Source organism: Hoplias malabaricus, chromosome X2, assembly GCF_029633855.1.
Source record: "Hoplias malabaricus isolate fHopMal1 chromosome X2, fHopMal1.hap1, whole genome shotgun sequence".
Taxonomy (NCBI): domain Eukaryota; kingdom Metazoa; phylum Chordata; class Actinopteri; order Characiformes; family Erythrinidae; genus Hoplias; species Hoplias malabaricus.
Window position 1 is genome coordinate 29619571 of NC_089819.1, and position 24772 is coordinate 29644342.

At 42.3% G+C, this 24772-nt stretch overlaps 1 protein-coding gene across 1 annotated transcript; it reads right to left on the minus strand.

The window, feature by feature from the left end:
• Positions 1–4444: 4444 nt before the first annotated feature.
• LOC136677170 (aldehyde dehydrogenase, mitochondrial-like) lies at positions 4445–23620 on the minus strand. The gene is made up of 13 exons (XM_066654609.1): positions 23366–23620; positions 22843–22947; positions 21531–21671; positions 20130–20209; positions 17561–17672; positions 15178–15306; positions 10695–10808; positions 10497–10599; positions 9313–9497; positions 6856–7020; positions 5559–5716; positions 5207–5321; positions 4445–4728 (listed from the first exon to the last, which is right to left on the minus strand). Exons 1-13 carry the CDS (start codon positions 23480–23482, stop codon positions 4696–4698), a joined length of 1557 nt encoding a protein of 518 aa, XP_066510706.1. The 5' UTR covers positions 23483–23620; the 3' UTR covers positions 4445–4695.
• Between the last annotated feature and the right edge of the window lie 1152 nt (positions 23621–24772).

The window sequence follows — 24772 nt, forward strand, 5'->3', positions numbered from 1 at the left end:
GAGCGACAAGTATTACACTTCCGGTCTCCTTATTACGGTGGCCGAGAAGACCCATTGCGTTAAAGTCAAGACACAACACTGGGTATAACTTTTTTTCCTGAGACTCCCCATAGTTTAATTAATTTCTACAGCACTATACTGAAATCAACGGGGAGGGGGAGGGATGGAAGCTGATCTCCTACCCTCCTCCAAAGCTACATAGAGCAGTTTCTGCAGTGCTAAGCCCATAGTAGCAACAACAGAGGCTCTATTCTCACTATTACAGGTCGGTGGAGAATCACAATGCATTAGAAGCTGTAGTTTTAAGGTAAAAATATTACACAGTGTTTCTTTAATATGGCTTGAAAGAGTTTTAGGTGGTATTTTTAAATTTTAAAGTACATCTTGAAAAGCATTGTGATGCTCCACTGCCACTGACCTGTAATGGGAAGGGAATGGAAACAGAATGAGATACTGGATCTCAGCATGTTCTGTATGTCCCTGCAACAAAACCAGGCATTAATATGTAGACAGGACCTAAAAGTCCCCATATCCCACTTTTCTAATATTTAAGCCACAGCTGCCCCCAAAATAAGAATTTCACATCAGTGCTGTGTCCGAAACAGTGCCTTATTCACTATTTTGGGGTTCCACTAGGGTGACCAGACGTCCTCTTTTCCCCGGACATGTCCTCTTTTTTAGACTTAAAAAATATCCGGGCGGAATTTCACAAACGTCCGGGATGTTGTTTTTCTAGCGCTTACAGAGAATTTCGAGAAGTTTCGTTCACAAACTAGTCCCGCCCTCCCCTACTCCGATTGGTTCGCTTGAGTGAGAAGGAGGCGTGGTGAAGTAGCCTAAAACCTTCTGATTGGACGGTCTGACTGTAGAGCTACCGTTATTGGTCAATAACCTTCTCTGTAAACATTTAATTGGTCAGTCTGCACGCCAGTAATCCTTGTTTACGTCAGGCAAAGCTCGTGTACCTTCCCTCATCTCGAGCAGCTATTTCGAAACTTAAAAGTAAGTTCTCGGATGAATTAAAAAAGAAATTGCCATGTTTTGTGTAGCAAATAAAGGTGTAAAGGACCTAAAAGCACACATAGGTTCAGCTCAGCATACAAAGTCCCCTCCCCAACATGTCCTCTTTTTCACCTTCTTGGATCTGGTCACCCTAGGTTCCACCATTTTGTAGTAGTGTCTGAAAACATAGTGGACAATTACAATCCAACAGTGCACTGCAAAAAGTAATGTACAACCCATGTACACTAGCAGATAGCAGATGACTGAAAATCCACTGTGGGTTTTTTTTTTTTTGGTAAAAATTCCACGAGATAGTGTCTGAAATAGTTCACTACCCTCCTGAATTCAGTTCCCTATAATAGTACCCTATATAGTGAATATTATAGGGAATAGGGAGACATTCAGGACACAGGGAGGTACCTAGGAAAGGGTTCTTTACTAATAAAGTGGAATTCAGTGAGTAACTGTATTTTTACTTTTAATGTTAAATAAATCTGTAGAATCCATTAAAAAAAGTTTAGTAATTCCAATAAAAGCATGCACTTTAATAAAAAAATCCTGCTCATGTTTTAAATAAAAAAAATAGAAATGTAATATATCAGAAATAAACAAATGTAGAAATAAATACATGTAGAAATGTATAAAAACAAAGAAAATCAAGACCGTTTAATTATTACTTTATTTTTGTATATATTTGTCTCATATAAATATGGTCTCCTTAGTGAGGGTCTGAGCCCTCCTCCCCCTCCCTTTTGCCAAATCCACGTGGCCGCTGCTCGCTTCTCCTCTCTTGGCGGCTCTCTCTGATCGTGTCCTCTTGGTTCTTTCGCGAACATGCAGAGAGGGTGTCCCTGGCTCTGGAGCGCTTTCTGCGGCCTCAAACTGCCGCATCCACCGATGTCATCAGCTCCTGTCCTCCCCGCATTTTCTCAGACAGAAGGTTAACTCGTGCGCACGTTGTAGGCTCAGGCTGAGGCTAATGTAGTGGGCACTGGGAGCGCGATCTGGATCAGGCAGCTCTCAGGGCGACCCGGAGGAGCTGGGTTTATTGATGACGTAGTGGCCCCTGCTCCAATCCGCCTCCTCTGCCTCCATTCTCCTTGTGACTGATCTGAGATCCGCTTTAGTGCACTTTGAGGGCGCGTGACAAACCGACCTCTAGTGCACTACACTAGGGAGTACGTCACAATTGAAGGACAGGGACTGGCGGACCGTGTTTAGGGTTCTTAAGAGTGTGGTTTGGAACACAACCCGACCCCAGGACTACATTAGGCTCTGTTATATAAATATAAATTCGCAAAAAAACATTAAATTCATGGATTATATACTATTTGTGTCGTTTATCAGCTCCACTGTCCATACATCCAATGCACACACAGCACATCTCATCTGGTAAAGAAGGCACAACTGCTTCTTTACTTCTTGAGGAAACTGAGGAAGAACAAACTACACCGTACTGCCCAAAGTATTCGCTTGTCTTGCACGCATATGAACATGAGTGACATCCCATTCTTAATCCATAGGGTTTAATATGGTGTCTGCCCACCCTTTGCAGTGATAACAGCTTCAGCTCTTCTGGGAAAGCTTTCCACAAGGTTTAGGAGTGTGTTTATGGGAATTTTTGACCATTCTTCCAGATGGCGCATTAGTGAGATCAGACGCCGATGCTAGATGAGGCCTGGCTCTACACTAATTCATCACAAAGGTGATCTATCGGTTTGAGGTCAGGACTCTGTGCAGGCCAGTCACGTTCTTACACACGAAACTCACTCATCCATTGGCTAGGGTGACCAGATCTGAAATGGTGAAAAAGAGGATACATCTCCGGGGAGTCTTCAGTAGCTCTACAGTCAGACCGTCCAATCAGAAGATTTTAGGCTACTTCACCACGCCTCCTTCTCACTCAAGCGAACCAATCGGAGTAGGGGAGGGCGGGACTCGTTTGTGAACGAAACGTTTCTCGAAATTCCATGTAAGCGCTAGAAAAACAAAATCCCAGACGTTTGTGAAATTCCGCCCGGACATTTTTTAAGTCTAAAAAAGAGGACATGTCCGGGTAAAAGAGGACATCTGGTCACTCTACCATTGGCGCTTTTTTACTGCATGAAAGCTACACTACTCGACTCTGCTCTTTTGCTTTTCCACTGGTCAAATCTGGTACCTGGCCTCTGGAACCAGGCAAGTTTTCAGTCCCAGCTCGCTCCGGGTTCCAACCGCGCCGAGTAGGTACTACGTGGTGATGTGTAAACCCCACAGAGCACTGATTGGCCAGAGCCATGTCAATCACCACAAAATGCAGAGCTCATTTAAATCCAACAGAAACCACAGCTTGTAGAATGCTGTTACAGCAGCTTTCAAGTTTATTTTTATCCGACTCACAACAGCAGCCCATAACTTTACCTCGAGGTGTTTAAATGCTCCTTGGGCCGATGGCAGACAAAAATTTCCAGTGAAAGCCAAACGTGCAACAAGTAAAACTGATCTGTGAGAACTAGGGTCCAATGCACGATGAGTAAACAGCGCCTAACTTTACCACCACCGTTGTTGTGATTATGAAAGCCAGTGATTCCTGTTAGAGACAGGGTTTTGTGACATCACCACCTCCAGATCACGGGGGAGCTGTGCCAGTGGAAAAGCAACATGCTTTAAGCGTGCCGAGCCGTGTAGAGTCATGCAGGACTGGACCCATGCGGTGGAAAAGCACGATGTCTTTATGGCCCTGCACTGGTGCACAGTCATGTTGGAACAGGGAGCGGACGTCTCCAAACTCTTCCCACAAAGTTGGGAGCATGAAGTTGTTCAAAATCTCACTTGTCATGTAAAAAAAAATCATGGTTAGTCACTCCAGAGAACACATCTCCCCTGCTCTAGAGTCCAGTGGTGGTGTGCTTTACACCACTGCATCCAACGTTTTGCATTGTGCTTGGTGACGTAAGCCTTGGATGCAGCTGCTCGGCCGTGGAAACAAATTCCCTGCGCACTGTTTTTGAAAGAATCTGAGCATCACCAGGGACTCCTCCCACCCCAGCCACACACTGTACAACCTCCTACCATCAGGAAGGAGGCATAGAATCAGTCGACTCAGGTCCTGAGCTGAACTCCACAGTAAACTAGTAATCACTGCTGACCTTAAACTCCATACATGAATCCATACTGTACACACTGGGCTTATTGTGTGATGTTTGTGGTCCAGAACTCAGCACCTGACCTCACAGATGTTTATGTGGCTAAAAGAAATTTCCCTCCCTCCAGAGGAGGTGTAGAAATTGTTGCTGCAGTTTTTACACACAAGCAGAATGTGCTCCTGCAGAAAGCTGTTGGAAAAAAAAACAACCAGAGCCACCCAAAAAAAGAAAAGTTGGAGTAATGCCAGAGCAACAGTGAGCCATTTCAGAACAGAACAAGAATAACACACACCAGAGCAATGGATTTAATTTCCATCTTAAGTACTTTAATCTTTCCCCTGATTGTTTCGTACATTTTGCTCTTAAGTGCTTTTGAACTGGAGATTTATAAAAATACATTTTCTATCAGAGCTTCAGGTACGGAGCAGCTTCACACAACTTTCATCATCGTTCAGTCAGGTACAGCACAGAGGGATGAGTCTAAAAGCTTTGTACTGGAACTGTATTATTATTTATGTCCAATTACAGGTTTCTGTTTTCTTGAAAATGACGATGACGTGAGTCACATTTAGGAGTTTTTCTGTGGGATTTTAACTGTTACCTGAAAAGCAAAATAGAAAACCAGATACACTCAGAAAAGATCCTTTTATAGGAAGTATGTCACAAGAAGCATGTTTCTCTCTAGGCGGAGAACACCAACTATGCACTACTCTGTAACACTAGGAAACCCACAGTTAATCCTGGTCTTTAACAGTGCATTTACACTGCTCCAGCATGGCAACAAATATGAATCCCTATCCCCTCCTCTGCTAGCTGCATGTGGGTGTAATAAAGGCTTGCCCTACGTCATCCAATTGAAATCATGTCCATTTTGAACGCAGAAAGACCGCTTCACACACTGCATTGTAGACTGGTCACTCAGACCCCTGCTATCTTCTGATTCAGACGTGCTGGACTTAACCTGCACCGTGTGAATGTTGTTGACAGAGCCTGTGACTCTTTGGAAATGGGAAATACATCCACTGTGCTCCGGAACAGTGTAAATGCACCATGACACTACACCAGTTTGTGTTACTCACAGTTTTGACTTCAGTGTAGGCTTCCAGGCCGTACTCTCCAAGCTCACGTCCATTTCCTGATGCCTTATATCCTCCGAATGGAGCCTGGACGCCGAACACATTGTAGCAGTTAATCCTGTAGAAAACAGAGGGAGCCATAAGCAGTGGAAAACAAGAACCACATGAATGTAAACTGTAGAGTGGTCAATAAATCCTGAGTTGGATTCTGAGCATAGATTAGGATTTTGGACTCCATAAATCTCCATAAGTCACTGAGAAATCCATCTTTGTGAAAAACCCCAGAGGTAAGTAGAAATGTTGAGAATCATTAGTAACTGGGCATGTTACTGGTCTGTTTCAGTTATACACATACCACACCGTTCCAGCTCGGAGGCCGTTGGAGATGTACTGCGCCTTGTTGATGTCGGTGGTGAAGACTGCAGCAGCCAGGCCGTACTGAGTGTCATTAGCTCTCTCGATCACTTCCTCGGTCGACTTAAACTTCAGAACCTGCATCACTGGCCCAAAGATCTGTGCGATACAGTCAAGAACATACACTTTCACTTAAAGAAGCAACCAGCCACTTTCTCTATTGACTCTCCTTCATGCTACACAACAGCCGTTATACTGTCCCATAGAGGCCTGGATGTATTAGAGAACCTATGCTGGATCTAATATAAACATGTCCACCCTAATGTGGGGGGCACACTCTACTGGCGCTTTTCCACTGCATGGTGTCTACTCCACTCTACTCAGAGTTTTTTCTTTCCATTAGGTAAATGTGGTTCCAGTACCTGGAACCGGGTTTTATTTAGTACCTGGAGTCTCTTGGCTCTCCAAACAAGCCAAGAATGTACTAAACCATTAAGGGTAAACCTTGTGGACTAATATCACCCAAGTTCACACTACACTGAGGTACTAGGCCAGGATGTCCCCCTCACACCTCCTGTTCTCAATTATTTTTCACTATCCTTTCATCCTTTTCTTTCGCACTTTGCTCCTTCTTTCCTTTTCCACAATTTGGAGTTTTTGTTTATTCGTTTGTGTTGTTATATTATTAACCCCATTATTTGAACATTTAAAACTACGTTTTTGATGTTCTCCCCTTAAATATACAGTTTTTCAAAATGTATAGCCACAAGAAAGTATAACTGGGCCTCTGTAGAAAGGGGTGGGGGAGGGGGGAATATAAAAAAGTGTAAACCTGGCATTGGGCTGAAGAGGTTCAAACGCTCCTTGGATCGGTGGCCGATGAAAGAATCCAGCGAGAGCTGGACGCTGCAACAAGGAAGGAACAAACTCTACTGATCTGTCTGAACTGATGACAGAGCTGTGTTCAGTCCCAAACAACAACAACACGCCAATACACCATGAGCAAACACCGCTTAACGTTACTACTGCCGTTGTTGTGGTTTCCAAATTGCACCAGAGACTGTGTTTTGCAACGTCACCAGCTATATTTTGGGGGCGAACTGTGGTAGTGGAAATCCAACCAGGGACCATGTAAAGTTGAGTAGAGTAGGTACCATGAATTGGGAAAGCACCATATGGACCATAAATTGGTTCATTAAGGCTCTACAAAGTCATTTAATTCTTCATTTTGTACTTTAACAAAAATTATTCATTCATTTTCCAGGCTGTAAGTGAGTCAAGGCTAATTGCTGTTGTACCTCTTCACGGGCAATTTTCATTCCATCCTGAACGTCTCCGAAGATGGTGGGCTGGATGAAGTAACCCCGGTCTGATGCTGCACCCCCTCCACACATGAGCTTGGCCCCTTCTTTTTTCCCACTGCTGATGTAGCCCAAAATTTTTTTGAACTGCTCATCATCAACCTTCAGGAAAAATAAAATGCTTCTCTTGAAACAGAATTTGAAACAATTAATTAGAATGTCTGTGTTTTTTGCTTGATATTCATCATTAGCCATGAGGTTGCAGAGTACAGACAAGCAGCATGTTACTAGTTTTGCATATTGTGCTTTCAAGGACTCTCTGCCTCTGACAGCACCTACACACGTGGACAAAGTTGGTGGTACCCCTCGGTTAATGAGAAAAACCCACAATGGTCACAGAAATAACTTGAATCTGACAAAAGTCATAATAAATAAACATTCTATGAAAATGAACAAATGAAAATTCGACACTGAATTTGAACATCAGGGTCAGATTGCGCCATCCGTCGTTGTTTAAGCCAAAGTGTACTTCATGGAAGACGACGAATGAGCTGAAACCTGCGTCTGGAAAAGGCATATTTCAAACCTGAGACAACTGGAGCAGTTTACTCTCGAGGAGTGGGCCAAAATACCTGCTGAGAGCTGCAGAAGTCTCACTGACAGTTACAGGAATTGTTTGATTGCAGCGATTGCCTCAAAAGGCTGTGCAATAAAATATTAAGGGTACCATCTTTTCTGCCCAGGCCTGTCTCATGAGTTTATTTTTAAAAATAATTCTGTTGAACCATGTGGCAGTAGGTAGTGTCGCAGTCACACAGCTGCAGGGTCCTGGAGGGTGTGGGTTTGATTCCCGCTCTGGGTGACTGTCTGTGAGGAGTGTGGTGTGTTCTCTCTGTGTCTGCGTGGGTTTCCTCCGAGTGACTGTCTGTAAGAAGTGTGGTGTGTTCTCCCTGTGTCTGTGTGGGTTTCCTCCGGGTGACTGTCTGTGAGGAGTGTGGTGTGTTCTCTCTGTGTCTGCGTGGGTCTCCTCCGGGTGACTGTCTGTGAGGAGTGTTCTCCCTGTGTCTGCGTGGGTTTCCTCCGGATGACTGTCTGTGAGGAGTGTTCTCCCTGTGTCTGTGTGGGTTTCCTCCGGATGACTGTCTGTGAGGAGTGTGGTGTGTTCTCTTTGTGTCTGTGTGGGTTTCCTCCGGGTGACTGTCTATGAGGAGTGTGGTGTGTTCTCTTTGTGTCTGCGTGGGTTTACTCCGGGTGACTGTCTGTGAGGAGTGTGGTGTGTTCTCTCTGTGTCTGCATGGGTTTCCTCCGGGTGACTGTCTGTGAGGACTGTGGTGTGTTCTCCCTGTGTCTGCGTGGGTTTCTTCCGGGTGACTGTCTGTGAGGAGTGTGGTGTGTTCTCTCTGTGTCTGCGTGAGTTTTCTCCGGGTGACTGTCTGTGAGGACTGTGGTGTGTTCTCCCTGTGTCTGCGTGGGTTTCTTCCGGGTGACTGTCTGTGAGGAGTCTGGTGTGTCTTCCCTGTGTCTGCGTGGGTTTCCTCCGGGTGTTCCAGTTTCCTCCCATGCTCCAAAAACACACGTTGGTAGGTGGATTGGAGACTCCAAAGTGTCCGTAGGTGTGAGTGAATGTGTGAATGAGTGAATGTGTGTGTGTTGACCTGTGAAGGACTGGCGCCCCCTCCAGGGTGTATTCCCACCTTGCGCCTAATGATTCCTGGTAGGCTGTGGACCCACCGCGACCCTGAACTGGATAAGGGTTACAGATAATGAATGAATGAATGAATGTTGAGGCATGGTTGAAAAGCAATGTCTGACTTTTGTCAGATTAAAGTTATTTCTGTGACCATTGTGGGTTTTTCTTTCATTAACAGAGGGGTACCAACAACTTTGTCCACGTGTGTAGATCTGAACCTGGAAACTCTAGTTCATGAAGCTAAAGTATAGACTGCTGTTTAAATAGTGTTTTTATTGACTATATTTAATGACAAAACTTACCAGAGTTAGTGGTTTTGCCTTTATTCTTTCTCTATTATTAAGTATGTTGCCTGATGCTCCTGAATTTTTGCAATAAATCTACACTCTGAGCACTACTCCTGCTGTTTGAGATTTTATGTGGCACCTGCAGAGTTGGTAAAGGCCATGGTAAAGTGCTTGCTATATTTTGGAGTAACACAGTTTCTGGCCAAACTGTACCGGTTAGCCTCCCAAAACAAAATGTCGAAACCCTTGATGATGTTAATCCAAAATGTTTGCAAATCTTTTAATATCAATTTACTACGTAAATGGCATTAGCAAAAAACTCTTGTAATTTTGGCATTAAACAAACTTTGTAAAGTGGGTTAAACTGCACGGTATTTGCAGTAGTTCATGAATCAAGATCCCAGTATTAATATGATTTTTGGTCAGCACTATTTAACATTTCCATTAAATGTTTAATTTCATGCTCCAAGGCCGTACCTGTGGTCCCTGCTCAGTGCTGAGGTTGAAGGGATCTCCCACCACTCTCTTCTTGGCTCTCTCCACGCTGCGCTCCACAAACTCATTGTAGATGCTCTTCTGGACGTAGGTGCGAGAGCCAGCGCAGCAGCACTGACCCATGTTAAAGAAGATGGCCTGGTGGGCCTGATCCACAGCCTCTTCCACTACCAGGATGAAAAGAAAAATTACAGACAACCACCTGGTAACGCCCTTCCATTTCAGAAGGAATCTTAAGTGCAATCGTAGGTCTATAAACATTTTGGCCAAACACAATATAAAGGGAATGTAGACGATTCTGGAGGACAAACCCACTCTTTGTTCATTCAGATGCTCTGGATCTTTTAAGGTGGAACCTTATATTTTAATACGAAACTGACAGCACATGGCTGAAGATGAACTGAAGATGGCTGTGTGTGTTTCCTCCGGGTGACTGTCTGTGAGGAGTGTGGTGTGTTCTCTCTGTGTCTGCGTGGTTTTCCTCCGGGTGACTGTCTGTGAGGTGTGTGGTGTGTTCTCTCTGTGTCTGTGAGAGGTTTTCTCCGGGTGACTGTCTGTGAGGAGTGTGGTGTGTTCTCCCTGTGTCTGCGTGGGTTTCTTCCGGGTGACTGTCTGTGAGGACTGTGGTGTGTTCTCCCTGTGTCTCCCTGTGTTCTCCCTGTTTCCTCCTTGTGCTCCGGTTTCCTCCCACACTCCAAAAACACATGTTGGTAGGTGGATTGGCGACTCAAAAGTGTCCATATGTGTGAGTGAGTGTGTGAGTATGTGTCTGTGTTGCCCTGTGAAGGACTGGCGCCCCCTCCAGGGTGTATTCTTGCCTTGCGCCCAATGATTCCAACTTGACTCCACATATTTAGTCACTGTTTGAATGATCACAGAAACTCATTGCATCAATGCATCTGAAACAGGAAAATAAGTCGCTATTACTTACTTAAGGTGGAACTGACTCTGAACACTACCTTTCCATGAACAGAGCAACATCCTCAACCATTTTCATGTGTTTAAATGCATGGATGTCCAAACCATCATCCAGCAACGCAGAGAAAGCTGAGCCACTTCAGAGAGAGACACCTAGTTTCCATCTCATCTACAGCCTCAAAAATGTTCAAAAATAGGTGTTTAAGTTCAAATTGCAAACATCTGCTTTAGGCTGATGATGTACTCACTGTTGGCATCAGACAGAATTATATTGGGGCTCTTCCCTCCAAGCTCCAGAGTAACTTTCTTCAGGTTGCTTGCTCCTGAGGCTTTCTGGATCAAGTGCCCTACCTTCAGAACATGAAGCACGATACCGTACATTAGATTATTCACTAACTCTCAGTTTACACACCTCTTCGACTGATCAGAAAACGTTAAACTCTTGCCTCAGTGGAGCCAGTGAAGGCCACTTTGTCGACGTCCATGTGAGTGGAAATGGCCGCCCCTGCAGTCGGACCCATCCCAGTGATGATGTTCACTACGCCAGGAGGGAAGCCCACCTGAAGGGTTAAAAATAAAAGAAGAAAAAATGCATTTTTGGTTATGGCATTGGGAGTAGACTTGTCTCGTTTGATGAGACGCAGAGATTTTTAAGTTATCGGCACATATTGGAGGATACATTATTGATAAATAACCCCATATAACCCCAATAACCTAATCACTATTAAACCATCAGGAACAGAGGGAAGTATCATCCCCTCAGACCTAAAGTTTGGCCTACTCAATATAAGAGCACTTAACTCTAAAGCAGTCATTATACATGAAATAATAATGGATCAGAAATTTGATGTTTTATGCCTTACTGAAACTTGGGTCAGAAATGATGAATATTTAGCACTAAATCAAGCCACTCCTACAGGCTATAAATATGTACACAGCCCCAGACTGACGGGCAAAGGGGTGGATTATGTATAATTTACAAAAATAATTTAATTATTAACCAAAAACATGGTTACAACTTTACTTCCTTTGAAAGTATGTACATTAACATAATTAACCCCGCCACAAATAAGAACACTATCTCCTTATTAAACATTTATAGACCACCAGGGCCCTATTCAGAATTTATAAAAGAATTTGGTGAACTAGCTGCTAATTTAGCAGTGTCATGTGATAAGTTAATAATTGTAGGAGACTTTAACATTCATTTTGAGAAAAGTGATGATTCCCTAAAAAAGAACATTCACATCAATCATAGATTCTGTTGGTTTCACACAAAATGTATCAGGTCCTACTAATTATTGCAATCACACACTAGACTTGGTTTTGACCCTGAGCACGAACATAAAAAACCTAAATATTCTCCCTCAGTGTTCCACAGTCTCAGACCACTACCTAATTTCATATGAACTGAGTTTAGATATTAAAAAATGTACATGCCCACATTATTATCTAAAGCGCTCACTAACCCCATCTACAGCCCCCAAATTTACTGAAAACATCACTGATTTATTGACCTCAGTCAGTAGTCCAGCAGACCCACTGGAGCTGGACAGACTAACAGACTACTTAGATAACACACTTCGATCAACTTTAGATAGTGTAGCACCACTTAAGCGTAAAACGCTACGACAGAAAAAACTCACTCCCTGGTATAATGAAGAAACACTCACCCTAAAACAAACCGTAAGGAAATTAGAACGGAAATGGCGGTCGACTAAACTGGAAGTATTTCACTGTGCCTGGAAAGACAGCCTTATCCAATATAGAAGGGCACTCGTCAATGCACGCTCAGCACATGTGTCCTCACTGATTGAAAATAATAAAGACAATCCTAGAGCAATCTTTAATGTAATCTCTAAACTTACAAACAATCGGGCAGCTACTGATCCACAGATCCCAGCTGTTCACACCAGCAATGCTTTTATGGACTTTTTTAACAATAAGATTGAAAATATTAGACAAGCAATAAATACCATATTACTAAATCCAGCCTGTCTGTCATCTGGTGTGGATGATATAGAACAAAACCTAGAAGAAAGACTAGAGGACTTTGACCCACTACCAAAGCTTGAATTGGAGAAAATCATCTACTCGTCAAATTGTATGACCTGCACACTTGATGCAATACCAACAAAACTATTTAAAGAAGTATTACCAGTCATAATCAATCCCCTTTTAACAATCATAAATTCGTCCTTAGACTGGGTCAAATACCCAAAGCATTTAAACTAGCAGTTATTAAACCCCTGACCAAGAAACCGAATCTTGATCCTAGTGTACTATCCAATTACAGACCCATCTCTAACCTTCCCTTCATATCTAAGATATTAGAAAAAGTTGTGGCCCAACAACTTAGGTCATACTGGCATAAGAATAACAAATATGAAAAATTTCAATCTGGTTTTAGGCCACACCATAGCACCAAAACGGCTTTAGTTAAGATAACAAACGACCTTCTTCTCGCCTCTGATCGAGGCTGCGTATCCATGCTAGTTCTACTAGACCTCAGTGCAGCTTTCGATACAATTGATCATACTATTCTGCTAGAAAGATTAAAAAACATGGTTGGAATAACAGGGACGGCCCTATCATGGTTTAAGTCTTACCTCACAGATCGCTACCAGTTTGTAAAAGTAAATAATGTTTCTTCTATACATACAAAAATGAGATTTCCCCAAGGCTCCATTTTAGGACCTTTACTATTCATATTATACATGCTGCCACTGGGCAGAGTTATTAGCAGGCATGGCATTACCTTCCACAGTTACGCAGATGACACACAGTTATACATATCAGCCAAACCAGATGACAAACCTACACTAAAGAAAATGGAGGACTGTGTTAAAGAAGTGAAGCATTGGATGTCATACAATTTCCTTCTGCTAAACAGCGACAAAACCGAGGTTCTCCTTCTAGGTCCAAAACCTGCTATAAATAAGGTATCAGACTTAATACATAATTTTGACTTCCCTGTTCTCCCGAGCTCATCAGCTAAAAATCTGGGTGTTATAATTGACCCAGATCTATCATTTAATCAGCATATAGGTAACATTACAAAAACAGTTTTCCTACATCTTCGGAACCTCGCTAAGTTAAGAAACTCCTTATCCCTCCCAGATGCGGAAAAATTAGTTCACGCTTTTATTTAATCAAGATTAGATTATTGCAATGCACTTTTATCAGGATGCTCCAGTAGAAACTTGAGTAAACTCCAGCTAATTCAAAATGCTGCAGCCAGGGTCCTCACTAAAACAAGAAAATTTGATCATATCAGCCCAGTCTTATCGGCCCTTCACTGGCTTCCAGTTAAACTCCGTATTGATTACAAAATTCTTTTACTCACGTATAAATCCTTACATGGTCTCGCCCCTGAATACTTGCAAGACCTCATCACACACTATGAACCACCAAGATTACTCAGATCTCAGGGCGCCGGCCTCTTACTAGTACCCAGAATTCATAAGACTTCAGCGGTGGGGAAAGCCTTCTCCTACAAAGCCCCTCAGCTCTGGAACAATCTTCCAGCTAGTGTTCGGGACGCAGACACAGTCACTATGTTTAAGTCTAGGCTCAAAACACACTTGTTCAGTTTAGCCTTTGGCAACTAACCTCTGTCTAGTTTAAGGGTGTTGTTTCAGGAACTCATGGACATGGGGAATCAGGGTAAACTCGGATGATGTGCTCACAATTTCTCTTGTTTGGAGCTGAAGGATGTCTTTGCCTGAGCTCCTTCTGGTTTCCCTACTCCCAGTCTGTTACAGTCAGATCCGTCACTACACTAATGAAAATATTCACATGCTCTTTTTCTCTGCTGCACTCAACCAAACTAACTGCTTCCCTGTACTGTTTTCTGAGAAAATGGTGGCCCACTGATGGAAGATTGTTTGCTGGATTCTCCTGCGGCCCACACCAGACCAGACCAGACCAGCTGCTCACCTTATTATTATTATGTAGCATAATGTCACTTCATTGGTGATCATTTAAAATTCAATCTATAGTTTGATCAGAGGAGGATGGGTCCCCTTTGTGAGTCTTGGTTCCTCCCAAGGTGTCTTCTTCCAGCCTCGAGGGAGTTTTTCCTTGCCACTGTCGCCTTCGGCTTGCTTGCATTGGGCTTTGATTTAAATGTTCTGTTCTGAAACTGTGAAGCTGCTTTGTGACAACGTAAGTTGTAAAAGGCGCTATACAAATAAATTTGATTTGATTTGATAAAGTGGAAGCTTTATTAGAATTCGTTTTCCACCTTAAACGGTGTGTTAGTCGAGACCCACTGCACACCTTAATTATTTACTGGCTGTAAAAATACATTACATACAACCTGTTCTTCACTGTTAAGGACCACAACAGAGCAGGTATGACACTGTAATGACATTGACATGGTGCTTGTGTGTTAGTGGATCAGACACAGCAGTGATGCTGGAGTTTTTAAATGCCCTGTAGTATAGTCCGCAAAGCCAACTACGTCCTGTGGTGGGTGTCCAGTGTTCACTGATGATGGACTAGAGGGTGACAGCGACAGATGAGCTACTGTCTCTGATTTTACATCTACAAGGTGGACCGACGAGGGAGCAGTGTCTCAAAGAGTGGACAGAGAGTGAACACAGGGTTTAAAAACTCCAGCAGCACTGCTGGGTCTGATCCACGTACCAGCGAGTGTTATGGTCATGGCAGATTGATGTACTGTTTCTGTGAGAATAAACAAACTGGCTTTTATTTACCCACCAGTTTGGGAGAAAGTGAAAAATGTGTGTCATATATAAAGTAAGTAATGGACCATATTTACCTGCAGAGTGTATTTTATGTGCCGAGGATTGTAATGAGATACAGGTAGTTGCCGGGGGGCAGAGGTCTGTCTTTATCTCTGTGACAAAGTACAGCTGTGTGTGTGTGTGTGTGTGTGTGTGTGTGTATATATATAAACCTCACCTCTCTGATCAGATTGGCCACATAAAGGGCAGTGAGAGGTGTCTGTTCTGCGACTTTCATCACCACAGTGTTCCCTGTGGCCAGAGCGGGGCCCAGCTTCCACGCCTGCATCAGGAGAGGAAAGTTCCACTGGGAGAACAAGAGGAAGAGCAAGAGACAGAATGTGAAAATCTTATATGAAAAGAAATAAAATAGAGTGCTCTGTATACATTTCTAAATAACACAACTCTTTGGTGTCCAGATATGTTTAGTTTAGTGCTGGAGCTACAAAGATGGCATTGCTGTTAAATACCATGAGGCAGGTGTATGCCATTTAATTTCAGTGGGGTCCAGTTGTTAAAGAATCCCTCCAACCTGCTTGGTATCAGAGCAGTGCTTCACATTGCTGCTCTTGATTTAAGGCCCACTTTGGGACCTGTCACACCCACGGATATAGAACTGACTGCAGGAGGAATGACCACAACCTAATTCATCTGTAAAGAGTTGATTTAATGCATCAGGTTTATTTAATCTAAGAGGGAACACGCTGTCTTCACTGTCACTTCCCTCTCGCTAGTGAACCGCCCGTGCTGCATTTACTCTCACATCCTCATCGCTCACACCATGCTTGCCTTCTCCTTCTCCTTTTCTCTCTCTCTCTCTCTCTCTCTCTGTGTGTGTGTGTGTGTGTGTGAAAGAATAAATGGTCCGGCCTGTACCTGACATTGAGGTGAGTATAACGTGGCCCACTACCCACACTGAGATTGACTCCTCTGCTATTGAGGGTAAAATGGTTGAACTGGAGATTAAAAAAAAAAAAAAAAAAAAAAGAGAGGAATGTTTTCCATGATGTGTTTTACAGGAGTTTCCAGGAAATTAAAACTAGAAATGAACATTTTTCACACTACACCACTGTTTGTCATGTAAAATAAAATTGACTTTATTCTCCTCTAACATTTCTACCAAAATGAATGTAGTACAACTACAACACTGCCAATAATCTGTAACAGAAACTTGGTCCTAAAATTATCTGCTAGTTTATCCTTGGCCGGCTCTTCTCTACATAAGCCAGAAATGAACCAGGCACTCGTTCCTTTGACATCCCCCTCCATCCGTTTTCTCATTCCTTCCTTCTCTGTTCTCTGGTTCAGTAACACAAACACCACTCGTCATAGGAAGGAAACTGTCACAACACAGCATGACACATATTTGCAAAACACATCTCACATACCGTCGCTGTCCAAAAAACAACAGGAATCTCCAGAAGTTACTTTACAGGAGGAAAAAACCTTCTTAACTTTCAACAATAACTTTGGAGTATTTCTATTGGTCGTTCGTCATGAAATTTTCACACAGTGTGAAGGACAGCTGCTGTGTTCAAATGTTGTGTAACTAAACATCCACAAACACGGAGATACATTGGTGGATCTGGAGCCTACCCAGAATCATTGGGTGCAAGGCAGAAACACACCCTGAATGGTGAGCCAGTCCTTCACAGGGCGACACACATTTACTCACACACATGGACACTTTGGGTCACCAATCCACCTACCAATGTGTGTTTTTGGAGCGTGAGAGGAAACCGGAGCACCCAGAGGAAACCCACGCAGACACAGGGAGAACACACCACACTCTTCACAGACAGTCACCCGGAGGAAACCCACCACATACCTCACAGACAGTCACCCGGAGGAAACCCACGCAGACACAGAAAGAACACACCACACTCTTCACAGACAGTCACCCGGAGGAAACCCACCACACTCCTCACAGACAGTCACCCGGAGGAAACCCACGCAAACACTGGGAGAACACACCACACTCCTCACAGACAGTCACCCGGAGGAAACCCAAGCAGACACAGGGAGAACACACCACACTCCTCACAGACAGTCACCCGGAGGAAACCCACGCAAACACTGGGAGAACACACCACACTCCTCACAGACAGTCACCCGGAGGAAACCCACACCAACACAGAGAGAACCCTAACTAAAAACATAATAATCGAAAATGAGGATATTATAATATGAAACCTTTATGAAGCTTTGTTATGAGAAGTGTTGATCTCTCTTTCTCTAATTAGATTTACATTTATGTAATAGATATTACATTAATACAGAATGTAAATAAGAGAAAGGCAGGTAACTGTAGAATATCACTGCTTTCAAAACATTAGCTCTGTACTGTTATTTTTTCATGATGAACGGACCAATAGAAACTATCCAAACACCCCTGGGAAAAATCCTGTTCCACCGTTGTCCACTCAAAGCTCTACAGGTTTTTCCTTCTCCTGTAAAGTTGCCTGTTTGTAGATACATGGTTTAGTGACAGAAGCCCCCACTGCTGTTCAACACTGACAGTTTTTTAAGAGGGAAGCCTCAATCCGCTCTCACACACTCACAGGAATGATCTGACCACACACTCCAATGGGCTCATGGCGAGTGTAGCATAAAAAGTCTCCATCAATGGGGATGGTCTTTCCCTCCCATTTATCTGCCCAGCCAGCGTAGTACCTGCAAACCACACAGAGAGGGTGACACATGAATAAATCTATACACTTTTATATAAAAAACCTGAAATTTAAAGATCAAATCTTTAGATTGAACTTAGATATATGAAAAATATAACGATATATTCAAAATTAAAATAAGTGTAGGATGATTTTTTTCCAGTTTAAATAGGATTTTGATTCAATCCTGGAATTATTTTAAATAAATAATTTATTTTCATTTTTCACTTTCCAATATATTTTGATATTTTTCAGATTTTTTTTTTTTTTTTTTTTTTTTAACTTTCAGATACTTTTCACATCCTTGTTTTTCAGTTTCAAATATTTTGCCATAATCTAGCATTGGAGGCATGACATCAGTGGAGAGGGGGGTGGTCTAATGACTGACTGACAGCTTAACAATGAAGATGGAGTCTTTTCACTGTTGACTATGAGAAATATCACTGAACACTCGCGTTATATGCAATATTCAGTGTAAAACATTGACTTCAGTGACAAAGTCATTTATATTGAGCTCTTTGAGCTCTTTTAGACAAAGCACGGTGGCGCAGCAGGTAGTGTCACAGTCACACAGGAATGTGAGGAGTGTGGTGGCTATAAAATCACCCGGAGCGGGAATCGAACCCACAACCTTCAGGCCCCTGGATCTGTGTGACTGCAACACTACCTGCTGCGCCACCGCGCAGCATTTTAACCTTTAAATAATTATAAATAGCAAATACTCTAAATAAATTCTTGTTTTAAGTATGATGTACAAATAAAACAATGATTTTTAAGAAAATGAAATGGAATAGCCCTATAAATGAAATAGCCCTCAACAAACCGTCAAAATAATCCTTTAACCAAATATAATACAAAAAATATTCGCATACACACACACACAGTACTGTGTAAATGTTTTAGCACCAGAGATTGTGAGATTTAAAAAGCTATTGATCTGAGCAGTGAGTGTTTATTTGTGAATAAACTTTAGAATAAACCCAGTCACATTCCTCCAGTGTGATCCTCTGTGTGTGAATGTGTTTAACTTTGTCCAAGTCTCTCCTCGTGGAGTGTGTATTATTGGAGGTCATCATCTAGTACCTAGTTTTAGTGGTGAATTAATAATGATTTTAAATAATGTGTCCTGTGGATTTAACAAATTCATGTAAATCAAGGAGAATCTGAACAAAACACTGTTCTTTGTGTTTACTGTGATTACATATAACTTTATACCAGCCCCACACTCACTGAGAGGCTTTAGTTTAAATATATATCACTATCTTAGGGGCCTAAGACTTCTGCACGTTACTGTGTGTTATCTGTGTAACGCAGGGGTGGGCAGTCTTATCCACAAAGGGCCGGTGTGGCTGCTTGTTTTTGTTCCAAACAACCAGGAGGTCCCAAGGTCACTTGTTTTACAGAGACCAATTAATTAAAGCAGTAAAATCAGTGGTGCCCTGGCCAGAATAGACTAAAACCCAGCAGCCTCACCGGCCCTTTACGGATAAGATTGCCCATCCCTGGGCTAATGTAAAAAGATGTCCTCAGTATGCAAACAGGGCACGTTAGCCAGATTTGTGTAAAACAGATTGTGATCTGAAAATCATAATGTCAGATTTTGTTTTGACCTGAAGACTGTAGGAATGCACAAGGGGTAATGTATTGTTACACAGCTGTGTTTATGCATAATGTAATCACTCCCCTTGGCCACTTTAAAAGCCACTTGGGCTTTTAAAAACTGAACTCTCTTGAACTCTGCCACGTGTTTTGAAGCAACACATTACACTTCCACTAAACGGCTCGTCCCAAAGAAAACGACTACGGTAAAGACACTCCTGTCACTATCAACTTAAAAGTGACCCTACTGCTGCCAAACAACGTAACCAAGCTTGTGCATTTGGAAAATAATTTTCAGTTTCAGAGAGAGTTGAGGGGAAGCCGCTGGCTGAATTTCGCGGCACGCCGTCCAAATTGACCTTGTGAGAGCAGATTGATATACTTCTGTTCCAGTTTAAGTTACTGCTCTTTGGATTGTATACGTTCAGAAGCTCAGTGTCTTTTAAGGTGGAACGGTGTGTGTTTAAAGGAAGAAAAAAATGTGTTATTTGTACGTGCCAAAATAAGTCAATATTACCGACTTATGGAGAAGGAACAGAGCAATATCCACATCTCAATTTATGGTTTTCAACATTTGCCAGTCTCTGCCAAATGCTGCTTTTCTGCGGTGAGTAGAGAGAGAGAAAGCCAAGCATACGGCACTAAGACACTGGTTTCTTACCCATTTACAGACACTGCAGCTTCGTAAACACATCAGATTAGTTCCAGGTTCCAGTTTAAGGAAAATCCAGAAGAGATCAAATACGCTTCTGTTTTACAGTAAAATCTGTTACAAGTGTCCTATTTCCAAATAAACATATATTTAATGTTGCAACTGCTGGATACTTCTGTGGATCGTGTTTGATTCATCATCAGGTCTTACCTCAGGCACTTCACCACCATGGGCAAATCCACTGAATAAGCCACTGCATAAGGCTTTCCATTGTCCAGAGTCTCCAGCTCCTGCAAAGAGGAGAGAAGAGTGAGAATTAAATGAAGACAAAGTCAAGTGCAAAAGGCTGTGTTGACTTTAGTTTGTTTGAACTGAGCCTCTCTCTCTCTCTCTCTCTCACACACACACACACACACACACACAGAAGGGCATAAAATGTTACAGCCACCACACTGAACTACATATATTCTGAACAGATGGATGAATGAACATATCCCAGTCAAATAAAGGGTTTTTAAAACAGTGTTAAATCAATATGTAACCGTTCTATGAAGGCAAGAATCTTTAAACCTTGTAAACAACTGATCTCTTATCAGAGTCCTTCAACACAGGAAGCAGACCACATCTCCCACTCTCCCATGAGCCTTTGTTGCATAACTCAGATCTGTTTTTATGGATAAACTCAGCTGCCTCTAAACAGAGACCCATTCTTGTCTTTTGCAAAGTCAGCAAAAGACTGGAATAATTTATTTGTAGCATTTGGTAACGGCACAATAATAGGTCCCCTCCAGTGTTTTTGCTCTTTCTTTTTGTTTTTGCATTCTCCATTTAAAAACTCATGAATGTTCTGAAATGACTGTTTTTAAGCTGGTTTTGGTCTCAGCATTTGTTTGTTTCTGAATTTATGTTGCAGTTTGAATCTCTGGGCCACCGTACACAATTCCACAGACACTGTTTCAATTGTTTTGGTTTTAATACTAAAAAAATACATTTGTTAATGTACAAAGTAGCACAAACACAAATGACAAATAAAGTACAATAAATACCTCAAAAAAAAAAACAGGATCAAGGTAACAAACAAAAAATGAGGCACAGGTTACACTCCGCCTCGAAGACTGGACACTGCAAAGATTTACAGCCGCACTCAGAACCTAAATTTTTCTGTGGAGAACAAGGGTCCAGCACAAAGCTAAAAGTTTGGCGAGTAAACGAGCCCTCGCTGAGGAACTATGTCTGGGATAAGGGCAATGACTGTGCATTCCTTTCTCCACCAAACTAGACACAGCACAAGCAATAAGAGAAAATCCCTTCCTTTTCTGACCTACCTTCTGACTCCACGCCCCTGTCACATGACCAGTGTTTCACATCTAGCACATTATCTGGACTCTTTCATAACCCAGTCGTGACAGAACACTGAATGTGTGCTTTGCCAATGATTCAGAATAATACTGTTCCCTGAACTTTGGATGCGAGCAATGCTAATTTCAACTTGTGGGAGATCCCAAACTGATGTAGCTTTCTAGGATGGACAAGAGAACTGAAAGTACTTTATTATGTTTTAAATTAACAAACTTTCTTAGATTTATTGACTCGTTTAACTCTGTCACTCACGGCTAGATATGCTGCGTCTCTCTCGATGGCGTCAGCGAGACGGTACAGGAGCATCCCGCGCTGAGACGCATCCATTCGTCTCCATGGAGAGCCCAGCCGGAAAGCGTCCTTGGCAGCCTTCACTGCTTTGTCCACATCCACCTGAGAGAAGAGGAGGGGGACAAAGAGAGATGAACAGGTTAAGGAATTGTGCTAACATCATCCAACTAAATAAAATAAAAATATATACCTGCTTTTTCAATTTTTCAATTTTATTTTTTGTTAAAACTGCAATATGTTTGATACTTTAACAAAATGTAAAGCTTCACGATTTTGAAACAACACTACATTATAGTGCATACAGCTTTGAGAGACTCAGGAAAGATCTGAAGCACAACCCATACTACAAAATATTCTTCCTCATGTGGCATGCAATTACCACAGAGGTCTCCAAATCCCCAGATCTTACCTATAGCTTTAAAGAGCACCCCCCCCCCCCCTTTCCACAAGTGAACACAGTCCTTAATGAAATGTCTTTGACCAGCTTTGGTCAAATTCTCACAGCAGTGTTCTCCCTCAGAAATCATCAAAACCAAGTTGAGATGTTATAATAAAGTAAAAAGATACTGATTCCTCTAAACAGTTTAACATGTATTCCAGCACTACCTGCGTATGTGTTTTCTGTTTTTATCTCTCACACAAACATTCAAGTAAATACTTAAATTGATTAAACTTGATTAATTGCAATCTAATATGTATGTTTAATTATTAGAAAATGCAATTAGACTTTACAGTAGGACGATACAGTGGCACAGGAGGCACACAGCTCTAGGGTCCTGGAGGTTGTGGGTTCGAGTCCTGCTCCAGGTGACTGTCTGTGAGGAGTGTGGTGTGTTCTCTCTGTGTCTGTGTGGGTTTCCTCCGGGTGACTGTCTGTGAGGAGTGTGGTGTGTTCTCCCTGTGTCTGCGTCGGTTTCCTCCGGGTGCTCCGTTTTCCTCCCACGGTCCAACACACATGTTGGTAGCTAGATTGGTGAGTCAAAAGTGTAGGTGTAGGTGTGTGTGCGTTGCACTGTGAAAGATTAGCACACCCTCTAGGGTGTGTTCCCTAGAACTTTTTTTAATGTGGCACTGAGGATGAATATTGGAACACTCATTTGTTGAGATTAAAGAGCATCCGAAATCACCAACGCCTAAAAATAACACAAATTCAAGAAAACAAGAGACGACAAGTGAGTGTTATCCAAAGTAATCTCTGCTCAGCTTTGGTTTAGAGGGTCACCGCTGGGAGTCGCTTCTTGTCTGATGAGTTCGGACAGACACACACACACACCTTATTCCCCTCTGCGACCTCACAGATGACTTCTCCTGTGGATGGATTGATGGTAGTGAAGGTTTTCTTGCTCACTGCATCGTGCCACTCATTGTTGATAAAGAGCTGAGAGAAATCAAGGGCAGGAAATAACAATACATTATAAAATGACTGAACACAAATATAAAAACACAATCTGATAGTTTTGTATGTCTATGATCAGACAAAGCAGCAGCTGCTGGAGTTTTTAAACCCTGTGTCCACTCTGTGAGACACTCCTCCCTTGTTGTTCCACCTCTTAGATGTAAAGACATAGACAGTAGCTCAGGACACAGAATGCGGCCCACAGGACGCTGTTGGTTTAAAAAATGTGTCTGATCCACTGCGCAGAATCCAAGTCCTAAATACTATGAACTTTCTAAAGGCTGAACAGCTCAGAAAGACAAAAAATACTGATATAAAGAACTCCGAAAAGGCTAAATCTCAAGCCAAGTGAACAGACCTGTTCTCCCTCAGCGTGTTCTTAAGTTGAACTGTGTCTCACCTTGTTGTAGTGGACCTCCGGCTGAGGGTTTGGAGCTGGGATCGCAGCGGCGGAGAACCTGCTCACAGACAGCCGAGAAAACTGTGGTACAACACGGGTTAACACGCTCCGGAGCATGGTGTGGTTTTAACAACTTCAGCCACAAACTATAACCACTACAGCTGCAGGTCGGTGCAGAAAGTGGAGAACTCAAACCCCCTCACAAACACAAGCGTCACGCAGTGGCAAAGACTCCGGACTCGGCTGAAAAGCTGAGAGTCGACTCCATAACAAGAATCGACTCAGATTCTGAGCAAACAGAACGTTCGGGAATCCGAGTGTCGACTCTGAAGCTTTGGAATCGATTCCATACACAGACGTTGAAATCAAAATGTCGTTCCTCAGATACGCGAGGTTCATTTTTACCCGTCTTACAAAGTAAAACATATTTTCTGATGGAGTTATGTGCAGTTTGTGTGAGTGCCTTCTTAATTTGTGGCATTACTGTACAATTATTTCGATGTGTTATTAATAAGAAAGGACTGGCGCCCCCTCCAGGGCGTGTTCCTGCCTTGCGCCCAGTAATTCCGGGTGGGCACCGGACATTGCAGACAATGAATGAACGAATGAATTATTAATAATAAATGCTTAAATAAATAAATAAATCTCCACACAGAGCACAGATGAAATTTCAAGAGTGTAATGCCCTTGGAAGGACTGGGACCCTGTTCAGAAAATGGATAAAAGAATGAATTTGTGATATATATTTTTTAATTGTTGATTCCAATCCAATCCATTAAAAAAACTTTATTTTTTAAGTTAAAAAAGTAGGCTATATACAACCTTTAAATAAAAGGAGAGGATTTATGTAAATACACAAACTCAAGAAACTGTGGTATAAAATATGTTAAAAATTGCACTACACTATTCCCATAAATTCTTTATAATCCGACATCAGACACAAAGTAAAAACCTCCATGAAGTCTTAATTGCTGGAATCGATTGTGGGGAATCAATCCTTAGAATCAACTCCATCGATTCTGGTCTCTTGGTGTCAGACTCGGAGTCGACTCCCAACTTTAATGAACAGAGCAGAATCCAACGGCACCGCCCCTCAGTAGAAGTACGCATGTGCAGGGACTTAAAAACATTTGAGGAAACCTAGCATTTTCCTGCAAGGACAATTGAGTAAAAAGGAAATACTCGTTTGAATACATTAGATTTTAAATACTACTTTACAAGCTTAAACAAAATCCCTTATATCTATGCGTATAACCGTCCAATTCCAGAGTTTAATAATAATGTAAGGATTAAATTAGGCTAATGGATAGAATAAAGGTTATAGTTTAAATTGTTTTACCTTTTATAGTTTAAAGTTTTATGCTGGCAGAAATTAAGTCAAAATATTTAAGGGAGTAACTGTTCTTT